Source organism: Mustela nivalis, assembly GCF_964662115.1.
Source record: "Mustela nivalis genome assembly, chromosome: 1".
Taxonomy (NCBI): Eukaryota; Metazoa; Chordata; class Mammalia; order Carnivora; family Mustelidae; genus Mustela; species Mustela nivalis.
In genome coordinates, this window is record NC_139020.1 from 7,276,262 (window position 1) to 7,293,800 (window position 17,539).

General features: G+C 44.3%; 1 protein-coding gene across 3 annotated transcripts in view; it reads left to right on the plus strand.

The window, feature by feature from the left end:
* The window catches only part of KCNJ6 (potassium inwardly rectifying channel subfamily J member 6), a 272,550-nt gene that overhangs the window by 81,638 nt on the left and 173,373 nt on the right, over positions 1–17,539 (plus strand). For all 3 annotated transcript variants that reach the window (XM_082722478.1, XM_082722479.1, XM_082722480.1), the window contains one exon: positions 2,285–2,336. In XM_082722478.1, coding sequence (XP_082578604.1) covers positions 2,312–2,336 — 25 coding nt within the window. In that variant the 5' untranslated portion in view covers positions 2,285–2,311. The remainder of the gene's footprint in view (positions 1–2,284; positions 2,337–17,539) is intronic.

The window sequence follows — 17,539 nt, forward strand, 5'->3', positions numbered from 1 at the left end:
GTACCAGTTTAAGTAAGAGGCATCACCCTAATTTCATTGCTATGAATACAGGGCTTGTGAAAATCAAGTATACTCGTGATGAACAAAGTTGTTTGCTGACTCTCAAAGAGAGTCTTCTGGTTTGGGTATAGTGGTGCCAGAAGGATGACTAATCATTTTGTTCGCTGTGCTCCAACACCCAAGTCATGACACATCCTCTCTAGTGCTAGTTGGGCCACTGTGACTTGCTTAGCACCATACCATGGCCATCGGGAACAAGAAACACCACCTCTGGCTTCTAAGAACTAAAATATTGACAGCAGAGGAGCTGCATCATGACCACAGGAAGCCAAGAGTCAATGACACAGGTTTCCACGGACAGAATGCTACAGCTGTTGCTCATAAACAAATGAGCAGAGGAGGAATAATGACAGTATAAGATAACAAGAAACTATTTTTTGCCTATCAGTTTGGCCAAGATTGAAGGGGAAGAAGTTCTCATGCCACTGGCAAGTCGGCAAGAATGTAAGGAAATAAACACTGTTATACACTGTCAGATCCGATCTTGGGGGGGGGGGGACAATTGAATAATACATGTCAAAATTCTTAATATTCACACTTTTTGATCAATCTTAACCCTAAGATTTGTCCTCAGTATTTAACAGGACAAGGGCACCAAGATGAGTTCAAGGAGGCTCATCACGGCATTTTTATAAAATAGTGGAAAATCATAAGTGAATTAAATGGAACTGGGTGAAGAAATTATGGTGCATTTACTCATGATGAATGCTATGCAGTCACTTAAAAATGATGGTGTAGGGGCACCTGGGTGGCTCAGTGGGTTAAAGCCTCTGCCTTCAGCACAGCTCATGATCGTAGAATCCTGGGATTGAGCCCCGTATCGGGCTTTCTGCTCTGTGGGGAGCCTGCTTCCCCCTCTCTCTCTGCCTGCCTCTATGCAAACTTGTGATCTCTGTCTGTCAAATAAATAAATAAAATCTTTTAAAAAAAATGATGGTGTATTCTACCTTAATTGACATAAAAAGAGTGTGACACGATGTTAAATGAGAGAGTAGCTGACAACATTGCACATAAGTATAGATACACTTATAAAAAAGGAATTATATTTCTATATCTATATGTATTCACAAGTACAGAAATGGGAATGAAAAGCATTCACCGAAACATAACAGAGGTTTCCTCTGGCAGTTTTTGGAAGAGAACTGTATGTTCTGATTTATAATTTTTCAATATTTTTGGAGTTTTTAAATGATGAGCATATATTAGTTTCATAATCAGAAAAATAATAAGGTTACAGAAAAGTAAAATAATAGTGGCCAATTTTTTGGTTACTGAACATGTTAAAAACCCAAGGAAATCAAAGAAATATGAAGAAACTGAAGAGAACTTTTCAGTAGAAGTGACCATTATTCTTAACAGCTCCAAAGTAATTTTTTAATTAGGACAGATCTAATTTATATATGTATCACTCTGGCTCTCAAACTCAGTGGGTAATAACCTATATCCCAGTTGAAACAAAATATTTTCAGCCCAAAATAGGTAAGGTTATAAACCCATCAAAAGTGATAACTTTCCATGTTGCATCACCACTTCCCGACTCTTAATCTCACAAAATAAACTGAGGGTTGCTGGGCGGAGGGGGTTTGGGAGAAGGGGGTGGGATTATGGACATTGGGGAGGGCATGTGCTTTGGTGAGTGCTGTGAAGTGTATAAACCTGGTGATTCACAGACCTGTACTCCTGGGGATAAAAATATATGTTTATAAAAAATAAAAAATTTAAAAAAAAAGTGATAACTTTCAAAAGACACCAGGAATTCAAAAAAAGTAAGACAAAGGAAAATGTATAAAATCTACTTAGCTTTTAGGGAAAAAAGAAATCAAATGATGACAAAAATATCAGCTCCAAAAATACCAAAAAAGCCTCAACAAGAGAAAATAGAAAGCAAAGATTGGCATATGGATGTCAAGATTCTAGTGTCAGAGAGGTTTTGAAAATTGGTCGTGCGTCACCAATTATATATATCCAAGATCAGTGTGACAGATACTCCCTTCCAAAAGCAATGGCAAGTTTTTTTTTTTTTTTTAATGCCCTAAAAATCTCTTTGCAGTGACTGACTGATCGTGTAGCCATAATATGAGATTTTTAAATTCAGTTCATGATTGGTGACCAAATTCTAATGTCGGAAAAAGAAAAGAAAGAGATAAAGTTGCATTAAAGCCACTGTGTCTATTCCCATCTCAGAGGTATCTTACACATAAATGTCTTTTCTTCTCATCTCCAGAAAAAGCACAAAGAAGAAACCGCAGCAATGGCCAGGTTGACAGAATCCATGAGTGAGTAACTTGAAATTTATTTTTTTAACTTGAAATTGATTCTTTATTTTTGGTTTTTAATGGGAAACCATAAAATCATGCAAAAAAAAAAAAATCCCTTTCTTCCTGATTATCTAGCTCTCATCTAGTCTTGTGATCACCAAGGCCTATTTCACATATATTATACTGTGTGCTGATGTTACAATATGCGTTACTTGAAATTCTCCTTGTCTGGAGTTGAACTCTGTGCTGAAATTGTTATTCAAAGTATGGGATTTTATTTGTAGGTCTGTGTTGAAACTTGGGACCCACAATAATTCCAATCTGACTCTTAAGAGGTTTAGTTAAAGCAGATATTTCACAGGCTGGGTAACCTAAAGAGAAGAAAGAAAGGTTTGTCACTGTTAAACCTTTCAGGTGTACTTCAGAATTTTAGGATACAACAATTTAAAAATGGAGTGTTTGATGTGGAAGTAGCTGGTGATGATTCAGGTTTGGAATGGATCAGTGGCATAATGCTTAAGCTCTTCAGTCAAATAAACAGGATACACAAAACATTTTTAAAAGGAAAGAATTAATTATAATAAATCCTTCTGCAAAATGAGAAATACAGTTCCATGCATTGAAGTTTGAATATTAAAGACCATGTGGATATGAAATACAGACAATGCAGTTTCTTCCCTTTGGAAGTATACATTTTCCTGGTGATATAATTCATATCCGAAGTTACAAGGGAAGCTTGGAGACACGTCTTTGTCTCAGTCCATGAACACCTTATTAAATTTGACCTGCATAGTTAACCATTAACCTTGCCCACATTTAACTGGGTCCCTGCTTCCTCCTTCTGCTGTTCCTCAAATCATGAGACTATTAAAATACAAGTGTTCTCCGGTAGCATACTGAATGAATCCCCCCAAAATCTTCCCCCTTTAAGAAAAAGAGTAATGTTAAAAAGATCTTTACGTAGCATATCGTTAATTCCTGGCCCAAAACCATGCATGATTTCATTTATCTTGAGCATTAATTTTAACCATACAAATGGGGATTCCAGGGGCTGCGCAACCCCCCCCCCACAATTTACAGGCCTTTCTTCCAATCATTTCTGTATCAATCCAGCCCTATCTCTGCCCCACCCTTCTTCCTACCTCAAGTCTTGCAGACTACAACATTTCAAAGCATTTGTGACTTGATTTGAAGAACCCAAAATTGGTTCCCTGTAAGGGAAAGGACCTTTAGTCATGGAATGTGCTCTTCTCAGACTAAGAAGGAAATAGTGAGGTGACCAGTACCATCACAAAACTGACAAGTGGGACCGTGGACAACACCAACTTATTCACAATCCACGGCACATCATTCTCAGATTTAGTTCTAATCTCTAAGTCCAAAGTCACCAGAACAAAAGACTCACACAAATTCTCTGAATACTAGAAGGATCAGTGGCCTGGAACACAGCATCACTGCCAATGAATGGAGTCTTGAGTGTGGGAGAAAATTGAACTGCATGGTGTTGCATGTGAGTTGGGATGCTAACAGTTTTCACAATGAGGTCCATGTTAGAAATTGATGTTCTAATTCAGTGAACTTTTCAATTCTTCTAACTGAATTGTAAAACATTAAGGGCACTATAAGAGTCAATATTTTCGACATGGTCAGTATTTCTGATAAAGGTGTCCTAATTTTTCTATCTCTGTGGGATCCTGGTGCATTTAAGTTAGAATTCCAACCACCCCCCCCCAACACCACCACCACTACTGGACTACTGATTTGTTGAGTTCTGGTTTCAGGTTTACCTCTGCAATAATTTTAATGACTTTGACCTATGAATCTATTGGCTTAAGAGAATTCTGTAAAAATTGAATTCCAAACCCTTTTTTTAAATTTTTTTATTTATTTTCAGCATAACAGTATTCATTGTTTTTGCACCACACCTAGTGCTCCATGCAATCCGTGCCCTCTCCAATACCCAGCACCTGGTTCCCCCAACTTCCCACCCCTTGCCCCTTTAAAACCCTCAGATTGTTTTTCAGAGTCCACAGTCTCTCACGGTTCACCTCCCCTTCCAATTTCCCTCAACCCCCTTCTCCTCTCTAACTCCCCTTGAATTCCAAACCCTTGCATAGGTGAAACAGTGGAGCCATTCTTCTAATTTGCTTTGTCTTTATGAAAAAGATTACATGGGTATGTTCAATGCACAAGGAAATTTAGAGAGTGAAAACAGATCTTAGATTCCTACTCAACATTCCAGTTTACTGACCTTTACAAAGGTAAAGAACACTATTATAAAAAATACCTAATTCTTGTAGGCACCCGCTATGAAAGTTAATCATGCAGTCACCACTAATAAACATTTCATCAAAACTAAACTCATGAATAATGTTACAAACAGCTATAGGTTGATGGTACATAGGAAATCTACAAGGAAGTAAATACATAATTACAAGTAGGGAGATTCTATCAGTAGGCTAAGCAAAGAATTAGCATGCAATTATGACACAATAAGTTTGATGGGAACATCAAATCCATGGCCACTGGGGAAAAGAGACATAAACAGAACCACAAATGCCCAGGACACAATGCTCTGAATGGTTTTCCAGAGTCAGTAAACACTTTGCTTGTTAATCTGCCAAGCAAAAGCCATCTGGTTACTAGAACATCTCTATGTTTAACCAGAATCAGATGGAGATTCTTCTCCTATCACCATAAGGGGCCAAATGCGATCAATGGGTATTCAAGTACCATGATGGGGAGATGGTATCTTCTCCATCTTCTAGACCAGGGATAAGGAATATTTTTTTCTATGTGCCATTAGTCACCACCTCAAAAAAAAAAAAAAAAAATCTGTGTTCATCTACCAATTCTTTAAAAGGGCAAGCAGAAGACACAATGTTAGCAGATTTTTAAATGTTTAATAAAAGGAAACTTGATTTCATCAAAGCAAGATAACTCTTCAAAATAGTTTTATGCCATATTGTTAAAATGAGGAGGGGCACATGAAAAGGAAGGAAAAGAAAAACAGAAAGGAAGAAAAATGGATGTGGAAGGAAGAGGTAGACAGTAAAAGTAGAACTGAGAAAAATACGAGGGAAAAAGTATCTATGAGAAAGACCCAGAGATGGAGCTGTTAAAAAGGAAAGGCACCGAATCACAAGGAGCAAAAGGAGACACGTAAGCATAAAGCAGAGGAGGTGAGGAGAGGTATTAACAGAGAGAGGCTTAGTGGGGTCTGAAATTAGTGGACTGCACACTTGCATTAACCAGTGTTGGGCTTTCAACCCTTCAAAAGCTATTGATTTTTTACCACTGCCAGTTGACATTTTAGGCTCTGTCTGCATCTTGGAAATGGATATATTCATACTTACACCACCAGAAGCCCAGTTCTAAATGGTTCAAACAAAACCCCACTTTGGAAAAAATTACTCTGAGCTTGCCCCTCAGTGACCAGCACTTTACTACCCCAGGCACTAATTGAAACTGAGCTGAGCCTGACCAGTGGAGACTGCCAACCTTGTCTATAAATCAGCATCTGGTGACCCAAACAAGGAAACCACACCCTGCACTGTACTGTTGATAGAGGTGTCATTGGGGAGGGCAGGGTCTGTCCTGGTCACTGGGATCTAAGTCAGACAGTGACAGTCTGGAAATGTCCAAAGGTGTGCACATGGCCTTGAAGCTCCAGAATCTTGGTCTGTGTGAGGTACCTCTGTAGGCTGTGCTTACATAAGTTTCTGTAGATAATTCACTTCATGGTCAGTGCATGCTCATGTATCATCCCCATACCTCGAGCTCCAGTAAACATGTCAAATACAGCATGGGGAGTCTCACCACATGGGTCCATTCATAATGTGGATTATAACCAAGTATCCACCTTGTGCATGGTGATAGGGTTGCAAGGATGGAACAGGTAGGGACGCTGGCCCTGTTGCCTTCCATGCTGCAGGGCCCTTCCCGGGGCCTCCATCTGGCCCTCTGCTGGCGCCCCACTCCCACCTCCTTCCTGGAAGCAACAGCATGTCAATGCAGTAGCAAATGGTGCCTAGGGCCAGCTGTGTCTCACTCCAATGCTAACCTGGGTTGACTTCCTCGGCTTCCTTTTGCCACCTGCCCACCTCTCTCAGCACATGTTCCCTAAGCATTTCCTCTGCCGGCCATAGGACCCCTTCCAGTCTTCCCCAGGAGCCATCCCATGAGGCTGCACCCACCCTCCCCGCCCCGCTGTCTCTGTGGTTGTCACAACCATCACACAACTGCACAGGAATGACAAGAGCTGCTCATTTTCATTCTCAGATACACAGCTGAGTGCCAACGATGCCCTGAGTAGCTCCAGGGAGGTCCCTCCCAGCCTGGGCAGAGACAAGTGGGCTGTGGTTCCTCCCACTGCCCATAACCAGAGCCAGGAACCTGTTTTGTAGGTGCTTAAAGGTCTTAGCTGTCTGCATTAATGCAGAGGGAATTCCTCCTGGGATGAAAGAAACAGCTCAAATTTAGCCCAGATTTGAAATTGTTGAGTGTCAAAAGAAATGAAGAGTGAGAACCAGCTACAATTATTGCACATGAAATTAGCTCCATTCAAGCGCAGTGTTTTTTTAATCATTTATTCCCTCTTTATGGAGATGCTATCATAACCCTGGCATTGTGTTAAGGTGTGGAATGACCAAAAAACAGGGTCCCTGCCTACATCATGCGCAGCGTTTTGGGGAGGCAGGAAATTCACAACCGCCATGCAGAGCAACAAACACATCCTGGCAGAGGCTGCTGGACAAACGTTGCCATTTGGAGGCAGCTGTCCAGCCAGGATCTCCCTCCAAGGACTTCCATAAAGGTGCCCAAAGGGTGTGCAGATGCCACCAGGCAGCCGGTGGGCATGTGAGTGCCAGGACCTGCATCCAGCACAGGGAAGGACAGAGGTGTGAGGATGTGGCCCATGGGGGGAAGAACAAGGTGTCAATGTGGCCTCAGCAAGGAGCTGGGGCAGGGACACAGCAGATGGCTGGGCACATGAGCCAGTCGGATGGTGAACAAGGGTGCAGCTTAGGTTTCTCCTATGGGGGAGGGGCAGCACTTAAGATTTTTAAGCAGATCAGCCTTTTAGAAAGATTGCCAAAGACCTCACTGCGTGCACTTCTGATCCGGGCAAAGGCAGACAGAGGCAGCCAGCAACTGGGACCGCAGATGGGGGCAGACCAGAATGTGTGAAAGAGGCGGTGATCAGATGTGATGGACAGGAGAAGGGGGGATGTGGGGATGCAGCACAGGCTTTGAGCTTTGGGAAGGGAACAGGTGGAAGCTTCCAGGAGCCCCCAGTGCTGGAAATGCCCACAGGAGAAGGAGTGATTTGAGGTGTTGATGATGCAATGGGTTCAAATTTGAAGGTACTGAGCTGAGGAGATGTACCCTAGTAGGGCACAGGCTCCAGCTGTTCGGAGTTTCTTTATCAACACAGTCAGTGTGCCTGTAGGACAGGTGTCCCCTCTCTCAGGGGTGCAAATGGGCAGCCGTGAACGTGTCGGGAGTGACCAGGATTTCTGCCACCCAACACACACACACCCACACACACATACACACACCCAAATGTGCACACATGTGTATTTATTGCTCCTCCGTGCCACATGTCCACACTGGTCAGGCCTGCACTGGGCACTTCAGGATCACCCAGACGTTCTATCTCCTCTTGTGGCTTCAGGTTCACCGCTATGATAGTGAGATCATGACGTATCAACACTACACCTTAGAATTCCACCCAGAAGTGACACGTGTCACTTCTACTCTCATTGCATTAGCCACGAGCCAACACCACACCCAACTTCCAAGATGGAAGGGGTGCTTGGAGGGAAGATGTACGGCCAGCTCTAACCAAAGATGGAGGGTCTGAATGAACTGTATGGTGGAAATGTTGAGAAGCCAGAACGAGAGGCAGGGAGACAACTCACTGCCAAGCAAATGCAGGGGCCCACCCTCACCCTAGGTCATGGGAATGGAAGAAGGTGGCATCTGGGAGCTGCACAAGAGATGGGATTGCTGCCAGACGTTCCTCCTGAGGCCTAGAGGAGAAATAGAAATATCCTGAAGAAGTATCTTTGAAAAGGAAATGTGGATGGGAACAGCCAAGACAGAGAATTCAGGAAAGTAGGTACTGGAATTTTCCTTGAGAGTCTCCTTGTCCCTTGGTTCCAGGGTTCCAACGAGAGGGAGAATGGAAGCATGATCCCCCTTCATGTTCAGCCCATGTGGCCTCTCCTGCTTGCTGGGATATCATAAGCCACTTACCATGGTGGAGAAAGCGCCCCCCTACCCTCTCAGACACGTCGTTTCCAGTGACCCAGGCCAGACCCTCTTGGGCAAGGTGTAGGATTTTAGCAGAATGTATCACACTTCTGCAATCCCCTACCCCATGGGAAGGGACCAAAGTTACAGGTCCAGGCAGACACGGCACACCGGCTTGGCCTCCACTCATGGCCGGCCCAGACCTCACAGCAGGACTGGGTGTCAGGGGCCATGGAGGACAGTTCAGGTGGGGCAGACCTGTTCTTGTATGAAGTCGCTGGGGTGCTAAATGCCACTTTATCCTCAGAGAATAAGGCTCCACAGGAGCCACCAGATAGTGCTTTTTAAGGCACACCTTCTCCTTTCCAATAAAACTCAGACACCTCGAGATCTGTCCCTGAAGCTCACACTCACACAGGAAGTCACAGCATCATCTCACAAGGGACCAACTTCAAGTCCAGCTCCTTGCTCCTGACTCCTCAGTCCTGCCATTACAAGGTCTGTATCACGCTTCATTACTTCATTTTCTAAATGAGCTCCTCAGTGAAAGCCAGTGAGGCAAGCATAGCTGCCTCAATACCAAGGCAAAGGGTCTTTCTAACAGGGAATTTTCGGGTCTCTGTGAAGCCCCAGCCCTCTGCCTCCAGCAGCCCTCTCTAGCAGGGTGCCTTCAGCGCCTCCTGGTTGCCTTGCCCTTCCCCCTCTTCTCATCTGCCTTCCTCTGTGACAGAGGGTGTGTGTCACTGTGCCCATCTAGTATCTCCTCTCGACTCTCCTCCGCTAGTTCCCCAGCTCCCCTCCTTTCATATCTCCCAGCCTCCTGGGCAGATAGGGAGCCGGCCTCAGCCCCTCCTGCAGGTGCACGATGCTGAGGAGCTACAGGGCTGGGTGTGGGCTGGCACTCACACCCTTGCCGAACTAAGCCACTCAACCATGTGCTTCTGGGGGTAGGTTCTGGAGGCCCAGCCTCGAAGCCGGTTCTCTCATTCTCCCTTAACCCTGGGAGCTACAGCATAACCCTAAACAGCTCACCCAGTCACACTCGCCAGATTGGCTTTGTCATCTCGACTAGTAACTCGGACTGATAAAGGCTGACCTATAGCACGACGGGAGGGAGCCGCAAGGGTGGATGCCAAGAGGGCCCAGCTCCAAGGGGAGCAGAATGTAGATCTATGTGGAAGTTTAGGTTGCACATTCGGTCTCCAGGCAATATATACCATCTCAGTCCCACCGCTAGGCAGAAAAGCTTCCTTTGATCCAAAGCCGAAGACAGTCAGCAGGCGTTTCCCTGTCTGTGTTCCTCGGAAAAGCTGTTATTATTTTTTTTTTTTTCCACTATGAGGCACGTGCTTGTCCTTACTGGAAAGTGTCTTTCAAATTCAAGGATAATTGCTCTCTAGCTGAGATCAGGGGCGTGTTCAGTGGAATCAGAGCTCCTAGCTCCGAGGCCAGAGGGCCAGGAACAGACTTTAGTCCTCCTCCTGCTTAGCGGCCTGAGCCTGGTCTCCACGGGGGTGGGTTCTTGGCCATTCCTCCCCTCCTCCCTGTCCCCTAAGGTGGGACTTCTTGCTCCTGTGATCTCCATCTGCCTCTCACTGCAGAGCCTGCCTCCAACAATCGGCTCCTCCCTTGCCATCCCCGGAACAGCCTGTCCTGGAACAGCCTATAATTTAAAGGATTTCACTGGTGGAAACACACAGCAATGTTCAAAATGGCAAAGTGAGGATAGGGTGCCCGACATTTGTATAAGTTATTACTGGTCTTGGTTCCTGTGGAAATGGGGCTAGACCTGTTTTCTCAAGCTTATTTCCATCCAAGATCTCAGAGGTCACTTTGACCCCTATCTTCCGTTGAATGTCAGACTTGGTCACGAAGACACTCTTCCCTGACCCCTGTGCCTCCTCTCTGGCAACAGAAACACTGTGACTGAGGTTTCTCAACTTGGGCACCATTCACATTTGGAGCTGGGTAATTCTTTGTTGTGAGGTTTTGTGCATGGTGGGGTGTCTAAGAGCACCTTTACCTCAACTCACCAGACGCCAGTAGCACCTTCCCCCAGTTGTGACAACCAGTGTCTTCAGACATTCCCTGATTTGGCCTGGGGAGAGGCTGGGAATCACTGTTCTAGGTAAAAGCAGGAGGAAGGTGAAACAGACACTAATTACTTTTCTTCCACAGCAATGGTGGGATTTGCTAGTGGACCGCAGACCCTCCTGAGACTTTGTTCTCCAGTCCATGCCCCAGCTTCCCACCACTACTTGCTTAATGCAGGAGTGGTCGACCTGAGCCACTCCTGGAGGCCACCAAGAGAGTCTGTGTGCCTGGGCTGCCTGACTTTGGGGACAACCAAGCCATTTGTATTCCTATTTTATTGATGATGCAATTGAGTCTCAGAAAGATGGAGTGATTTTTCCACTATTGTTCAGGAGGAGAGCAAGAAATACCACAGCTCTCGACACTGGCAGAAACTGGAGGGGTGGAAAGTGGGCAGGGGAGGAGGTGGAGACCAGAGTTCTTCTGGAGACTACCAGGGGTGTCCTTCTTTCCAAACCACAGTTTTTAGGACCTCCCCCTGGACTCTCTTAATAATAATTTTTCTCCCTCACTTTGTCTTTCCAAGCCATTGGTGGTGGAAAGCCCAGCTCTGGGGCAGCCACATCCTCTCTGACCTTCATTGGTTTCCATTTGTCACCATCTCAGGGGGCACCAGTGTCATTGGCATTTCACTGGAGTGGCTTCCTCCCTTGTTTAGAATCACGGAGACTTTGTTCCTTTCACAGAAGGTAATCACACACAAGGCAGATGTTGGAGGCATGAGTCACCATGGCAACTTGGAGTCAGCTGCCCAAGCCAGGCTGCTATCAGCATCCGCTGCAGCCACAAACAACCAAAACTCTTTACCTCTGTCTTCTCTTCCAATTCACACATGCGCAGCAACAGGCTGTGCTCCTCAGGCCCTCTTTGCCCAGCCATTGGGGTGCTCAGATGACATCCCAGAGCTATGAAAGAGCCATGGCTCCCACTCAAGACCCAAGGGCTGAGCTACTGGTCCAAGATGGGGACCCAGATCCCAGAGGGAATGGGAAACACACCCACCCCCACTTGCCCTTGCTCCAGCCCAAACTAAAAGAGTAAACAAATACATTTTTAAACTCTCTTCTCTCACACTTCCTCCCTCGCCTCCCTGCCTCCCACCAAATGCCACCCCGTCTCACTGTCCTTCCCCTCCCTCCTCCCACATGCTGCCACCTGGCTCCAAGAGCCTGCTCCAGCCTCCCACCACCTGCCACCGGCTCATGATCCTTCCCTCCCCCCTCCCACCACTCCCCATTCTCCCTCCCCCCATCAACTGCTCTGCTAACAACAGGTCTCATCAAGGAAGACAGAGGGGAATGAAAGGATGTGTCTCCCCAGGGCTGGATCACCCCAAGGCAGGCTGTGGGGTTGGAAGTGAGGGTCCCAAGCTTTTTTCTCAGGCTGCAGAGCAGAGTCCCCTGCCCAGAGATGTGTGGCCATGGGGAAGGCTGGAATGTAAGGGACAGATGCCCAATTATGGGCAACCAAGAGTAGGAGAATGTGAGTGTGTGTGTGTGTGTGTGTGTGTGGTCTGTGCATGTTTTAGATAGCCTGAGATAAGGCACTGGAGATGTGAGTGAGCAGATAATAGGAGGAAGCAGTGGAGAATAGTGAATTCTAAAGGCTCCAGCTTGAAAACAGAGCACCAGGACTGTCAGGGGACCCTGCCCATGACAAGTGCACAGTGTTTTCTCATACCCGGATCGATGTGATCTCTTGGGCAAAGGAATTTGCTTTTTACCTTGTGCAGCCCTCTTTGCTTCACTGATATTCCCAGGGAAGGGAACCCACTGGTCCCCACTGCGGGTCTACTGTCCCTCCCACTCTCAGCCCTGCTCTCCCTCCTGATGACAAGCTGGGACAGGCTGTGGGCTCATCACTTCCTGCTGCCTCCCTGAATTTGTCTGGGGAGGGGAGGCCTGGCTTCTAGCACTGGGGAAGACTAAAATCAGGTGAAAGTAGGTGGCAGCTAGTGGTAGCAAGTCACTTCCAAGACCTCACCAAGTCTTGGCTTCACCAAGAGGAAAGAGCTAAGGGAGTCAGCAGTAAAAACATTGCTGCCTACATTTCTCGTGCGCTTTTCTGCTTTGATTTAATCTCCCTCACAAGATATTAAATTTCAGACTCAAAGGCTAAGAGGAAGGAGGCATCTTGATTTTAAATATTGACTCAGAGAATTGCTTTGCAGCCCAGAACTGCATTTATAAAAGTTTCCACACAATTAGCAAACATCCCTGACATGCATGCGGGGTCCCAAAGAGAGGTCTGTCAGCCATTGTGATCCCTGGCACTGCTGAGTCTGACTGCACCACATCCTAGCCATGAACCCACTGGCATATTACCCATTCTTCTCTGCAACTGAGCATAGCAACCACCCGGCACTGTTTTAATAATGTGCATAGAATTAAAACTATATATGTGCACGCGCATGTGTGTGTGTGTGTACACACAAACTAATATGTATATGTATATTTATGTACATAATATATTATATAATTTCTATAAATAATTGCATTTAAATATGAATCCACATGTGTAAGTTAATAGGTACATTGAAAGTTTATATATTTGTAGAATATATGTTCTTATACTGAAAGCTAACCTAAAAGCATTTAGCATTTAACACAGAAGTTGTCCCACAAAAGGTACTATTATCGCCGTATCTCATTTAACTCTTCTCTAGCTGTTATAAGTATATTTATATTGTCCATTTTCATCACCTTGTACTATATCCAAGTCTCTTAAAAAAATCAAGGATTATGACACGGCTCTATGATTTTATAAATTGGCATTAGGTACTAAAAATTTCTTATTGAATGATTTGGACTACTTGGAGGGTTTTAATATGCGGTGTTTGTTACCTGTGTTACATCTGTGCCCAACACGTGACCTTATGAGAGTCTCCTTATGGGCTTCGTTGCTGTACATCAGTACTCTTTTCAACTCAATCTACAGACTCTTCCCTCCCATTATCATCTGGCACAGATGTGATATTGATGGTGTCCACTCCCTGGACTCATACAGTCCAGCTCTCAAATTTAAGAGAGAGAAAACTCACTTTTGATTTTCTGAAGTCAAACCCAAACCAAACGTCACTCCCTTCCGGGTCACTAGGGATGTTTTTCACTAAGTATTTATTTAACTCAGATCATGGTTCTAGTTCTTACCTAGAACTACATGTCCAGTGAAATCAAAGAAAAGAACCCAATGATCTGTGTGCCCTGAGTGCTAAATAATCCCTTTCCCTAGATAATTTTCTCCTCCAAGTTGCTAAGCCCTAGCCTGCAGGGATAGGCCTTTTCTGTTTTCTAGCACACAAGAATGTTCTCAGTTAGATAATGGTTAGGAAGAAACAAGTCTGGATTTTTCTCCTAAATCCAGGATGCTGGTCTGGATTTTCTTTTTTTTTTTTTTAATTCAGAATGCTCTTCTCTTGTATATGTTCCAAATTCTCTTTCTTTGGCTTTAATGAAGGGAAAGGTGTCAGACGCATCTCCAAAACTCTCCCATGGAGAAGGTTTTTTTACCATCCTTTCCTGTCAAACTTATAAATATCACTCTGTGGCCACTGAGGAAAGAAGAAATAATTTCTTGGAGAAATCGAGTTGCATTCCTCAATTACTTTACATGATCTTTCTCTGCATCCTCTTAAAAAAATAATCTGATTTTTAATGTAAATCAAAAGTGAGTCCATTACAAACAATTAACCAAGTAATAATGAAGAGCTTACCAGTAGGCACCATGAGTGTATGTGGAGGGTGAGGTAAGCTATAAGAGCTCTTGTCTTGTCATAAGAAAGTAAGTGACAAAATTCCAAGTGAGTGGGGGATACCAGCAGACCCCACCTTTGATTTTTTTTTAAACCATAACACATCAGATGAAGTACAACTCAACTACATACTTGTTGGAGGAACCAAGTGTACGTTGTGATTTACCAAAGACAAGATCATCCACAAGGATAACTTTGAACCTACTCGCTGTCAAACAAAATGGTAACCATTTGCTCATTTCTGGGCTTGAGTATTATTGACCCCAGAATTTCTCAACACAGAAGCTGAGATGTGAGACAGGAGAGACTCATTTGTGGAAGTCCAAGAAGGCTTCAGGAAATCTGGGCCTTGGAGAATGGACAAGCTTTCTTAAGGAGAGAAGAAAGGGTTACAGAGCTGTAGGTTAAGGGGGCATGGAGAGCAAAGGGGGTGGACATGAGGTGGGTAGTCCTTCTCTTGGAGAGCACAGTGGAGGCAGAAGAACACAGGGGTGTCTGGAAAACAATGATCAGGATGTATTGACAAAAGCTGGATATTTTAAGTAGACAGTTAAAGTCTAGGAACAATGGATGGGGTCAGTGAGGCATTGAATGTTGGATAAGAAGTTTGTAAGTTATCAGACCAACATTTGCTGAAGTATATTCCTCAGGACATTAGTCCCATGACATCCTCGAAATCAATTTTTAAAAAGTAGAGTTGATGCAAGGTGTTGGTGACGCAATTATTTCAGGAAGAACATGTCCCTCCGCTTGAGATTTCCAGTGCCTACCAGTATTAAAAAAGCTCTAAGGTGCCCATAGTAAAGAAATCAGCCTAACTTCTGCAGTAGGGTGAAAAATGGGCGTCCAGAAGAGATCCACATCATAATCCCTGAAGCTGTGAATGTTACCTTGTATAGAGAAAAAGTGCAAGGAGGTCTTGGCAAATGTAATTAATTTGAGATTCTTGACTTGGGTAGATTATCCTTCATTACCCAGATGGGCAATGACATGTGCACTCCTGGGAAGAAGTCTGGGGGAGATCTGACGTCACACACAGCAGAGCTGGCAGTGTGAAGACAGAATAGAGAGATTGGGAGGTGCTTGCCTTAAAGCCCGGGGTAATGCAGCCACAGTCCAAGTAGCCCCTAAAGGCTGGAAGAGGCAAGGAGGACAGTGCAGAGGGAGTGTGGCAATGCTGATGCCTTGCTCTCAAGATCTCTCAGCTCCAGAACTGTGGAGAAGGCATCACTGTTGGTTCGTGCCACTCAAGTTTGGGTAAATTGTTACGGCAGCCCCAGGAAATGAACACAAGAGAGATATTAGTTGAAGGACTGCTCTGCTTCTGAATTACATTTGTCTAACAGCTATATCATCATAAAGATTATAAAGGTGTCAAACATGGCATTAAAAAAAGATTTGGCTAGTAGGAAATGCAGTAAATGTATCAATTGGGAATTTTGAATTTTCCTGACACTCACTGACCCTCTAAGTTGACCAGAACCAAAATATTCACTATTTTGTACAAGAGCCTCATTTTGATGTCAATTCTAATGGAGTAATTTGCACTGTTATATCAGACATAGCTGAAATGCTCATTTAAAAATGGCTTTGACTCTGTGGCCCCTAGGCAGAGTGGCCATCCCTCAGGGAACCTAAGACCAGTAGAGGGTTTTATTATAAAACAGAAATTAATCCACGGAGACTTGTTCTTTGAGAAGTCTCCCACGGTCTTTGAGAGCCCGCTCTGGCAAAGCTGTGGACTCCTACGTCGGAAGGAAGGAAAGACATTTTCTTAGGTGAAGCATTCTCTCAGCAAAATCCTGCTTCTCAATACTGGGGAGGAAAAGACAGTTAAGGACTTTCTTTGGACAGACAAAAACAATCGTGCTTTAGAGGCTAAGAAGCAGAAGACTCTGCAGGCTTTCAGAAATGAGAGCTCCCAGGTTGTAGAGGCCCTGGAGCTGGTCCAGGGATGCTGGCTACCAAGTGGGGTCTGGCAGAGGGAACCAGGCACCTGGCTGCACCCTGCTTTCCCACCCATAAGGAGTGGGGTGACTGCTACATTCTGACAAACTCTTCATTGTGAAAGAAGTCTAAGGGCCACTCCCCAACTCCCAGACCTTCCATAATGAGAGACTTGTCATCTCCATGTGTATCTGGGTTGTTTTCACAAACGCTTCTCAGAAGGCAAATTCAGGGCACCTGGTTCACCCAGGTATAGTAGCAGGAGGTCACAGTAGTTCAAAAGATCTCATCTGAAACACTGTGAGTGATGCACATTTTTAACAAACAGGTGTGACAGTTTCTTGTGTATCGATTCTCCCCTCGGTCTGAATCCTAGTACTGACTCAGATATGCAATCTTATCTCGGGTTGCTCCTGACCTATGCTAGCCTAAAGACGTCTTTAAAATGATAATGGCAGGTGCCTCCTTAGCACAGTAGATAGCACTGTCAGTCTCATAAAATGATAATGGCTGTATGATAATATAATTCTAATCCAATGTTATTACAGTAAAACTGTCATTCAGCATCTCTTGTGTATTTGTTGTGTCTGCCCTTTTGCTGGAGGACATGGACCCTATCTATGGAGTAGAATTTACTAGTTGATTAACCAAATCCAACTAACTAGAATCTTCCCATACCTATATACGATACATTTGGGGAAAATAAGAAAATGACAAGGAAAGAAGTAATCAGCATGTACCCCTAGCAGTGTGGGCATAATATTTCTTAATATTCTGAAAACAGAAAATTTGTTTAAAAATAATAAAATAATGACTCTCTGGTGAGGAGTAACTTCCTGGTTAAGCTCAGGGTTTCTTTTTGGGGTGATGAAATTATTTTAGAACTAATAGTGGGAATGGTCACACATTACAAATATATTAAATGCTACTGTATTGTTCACTTTCAAATGGTTCATTTTATGTTATGTGACTTTCACTTCAATTTTTAAACATTAAGTTACTTTCCATATTATGTTGTGGTGTACTGGGGACAAAATAAATTTAGCCATGTCTTCATAAAACTGTGCAACAGAACAGTCCGTAAGCCAACAAATCACTGTGTGAGACAATCCTCTAGGTGGCCATACCGGTTGATAAAACAAAAGTATTTCCAGAAAATTCCATGCGTCCC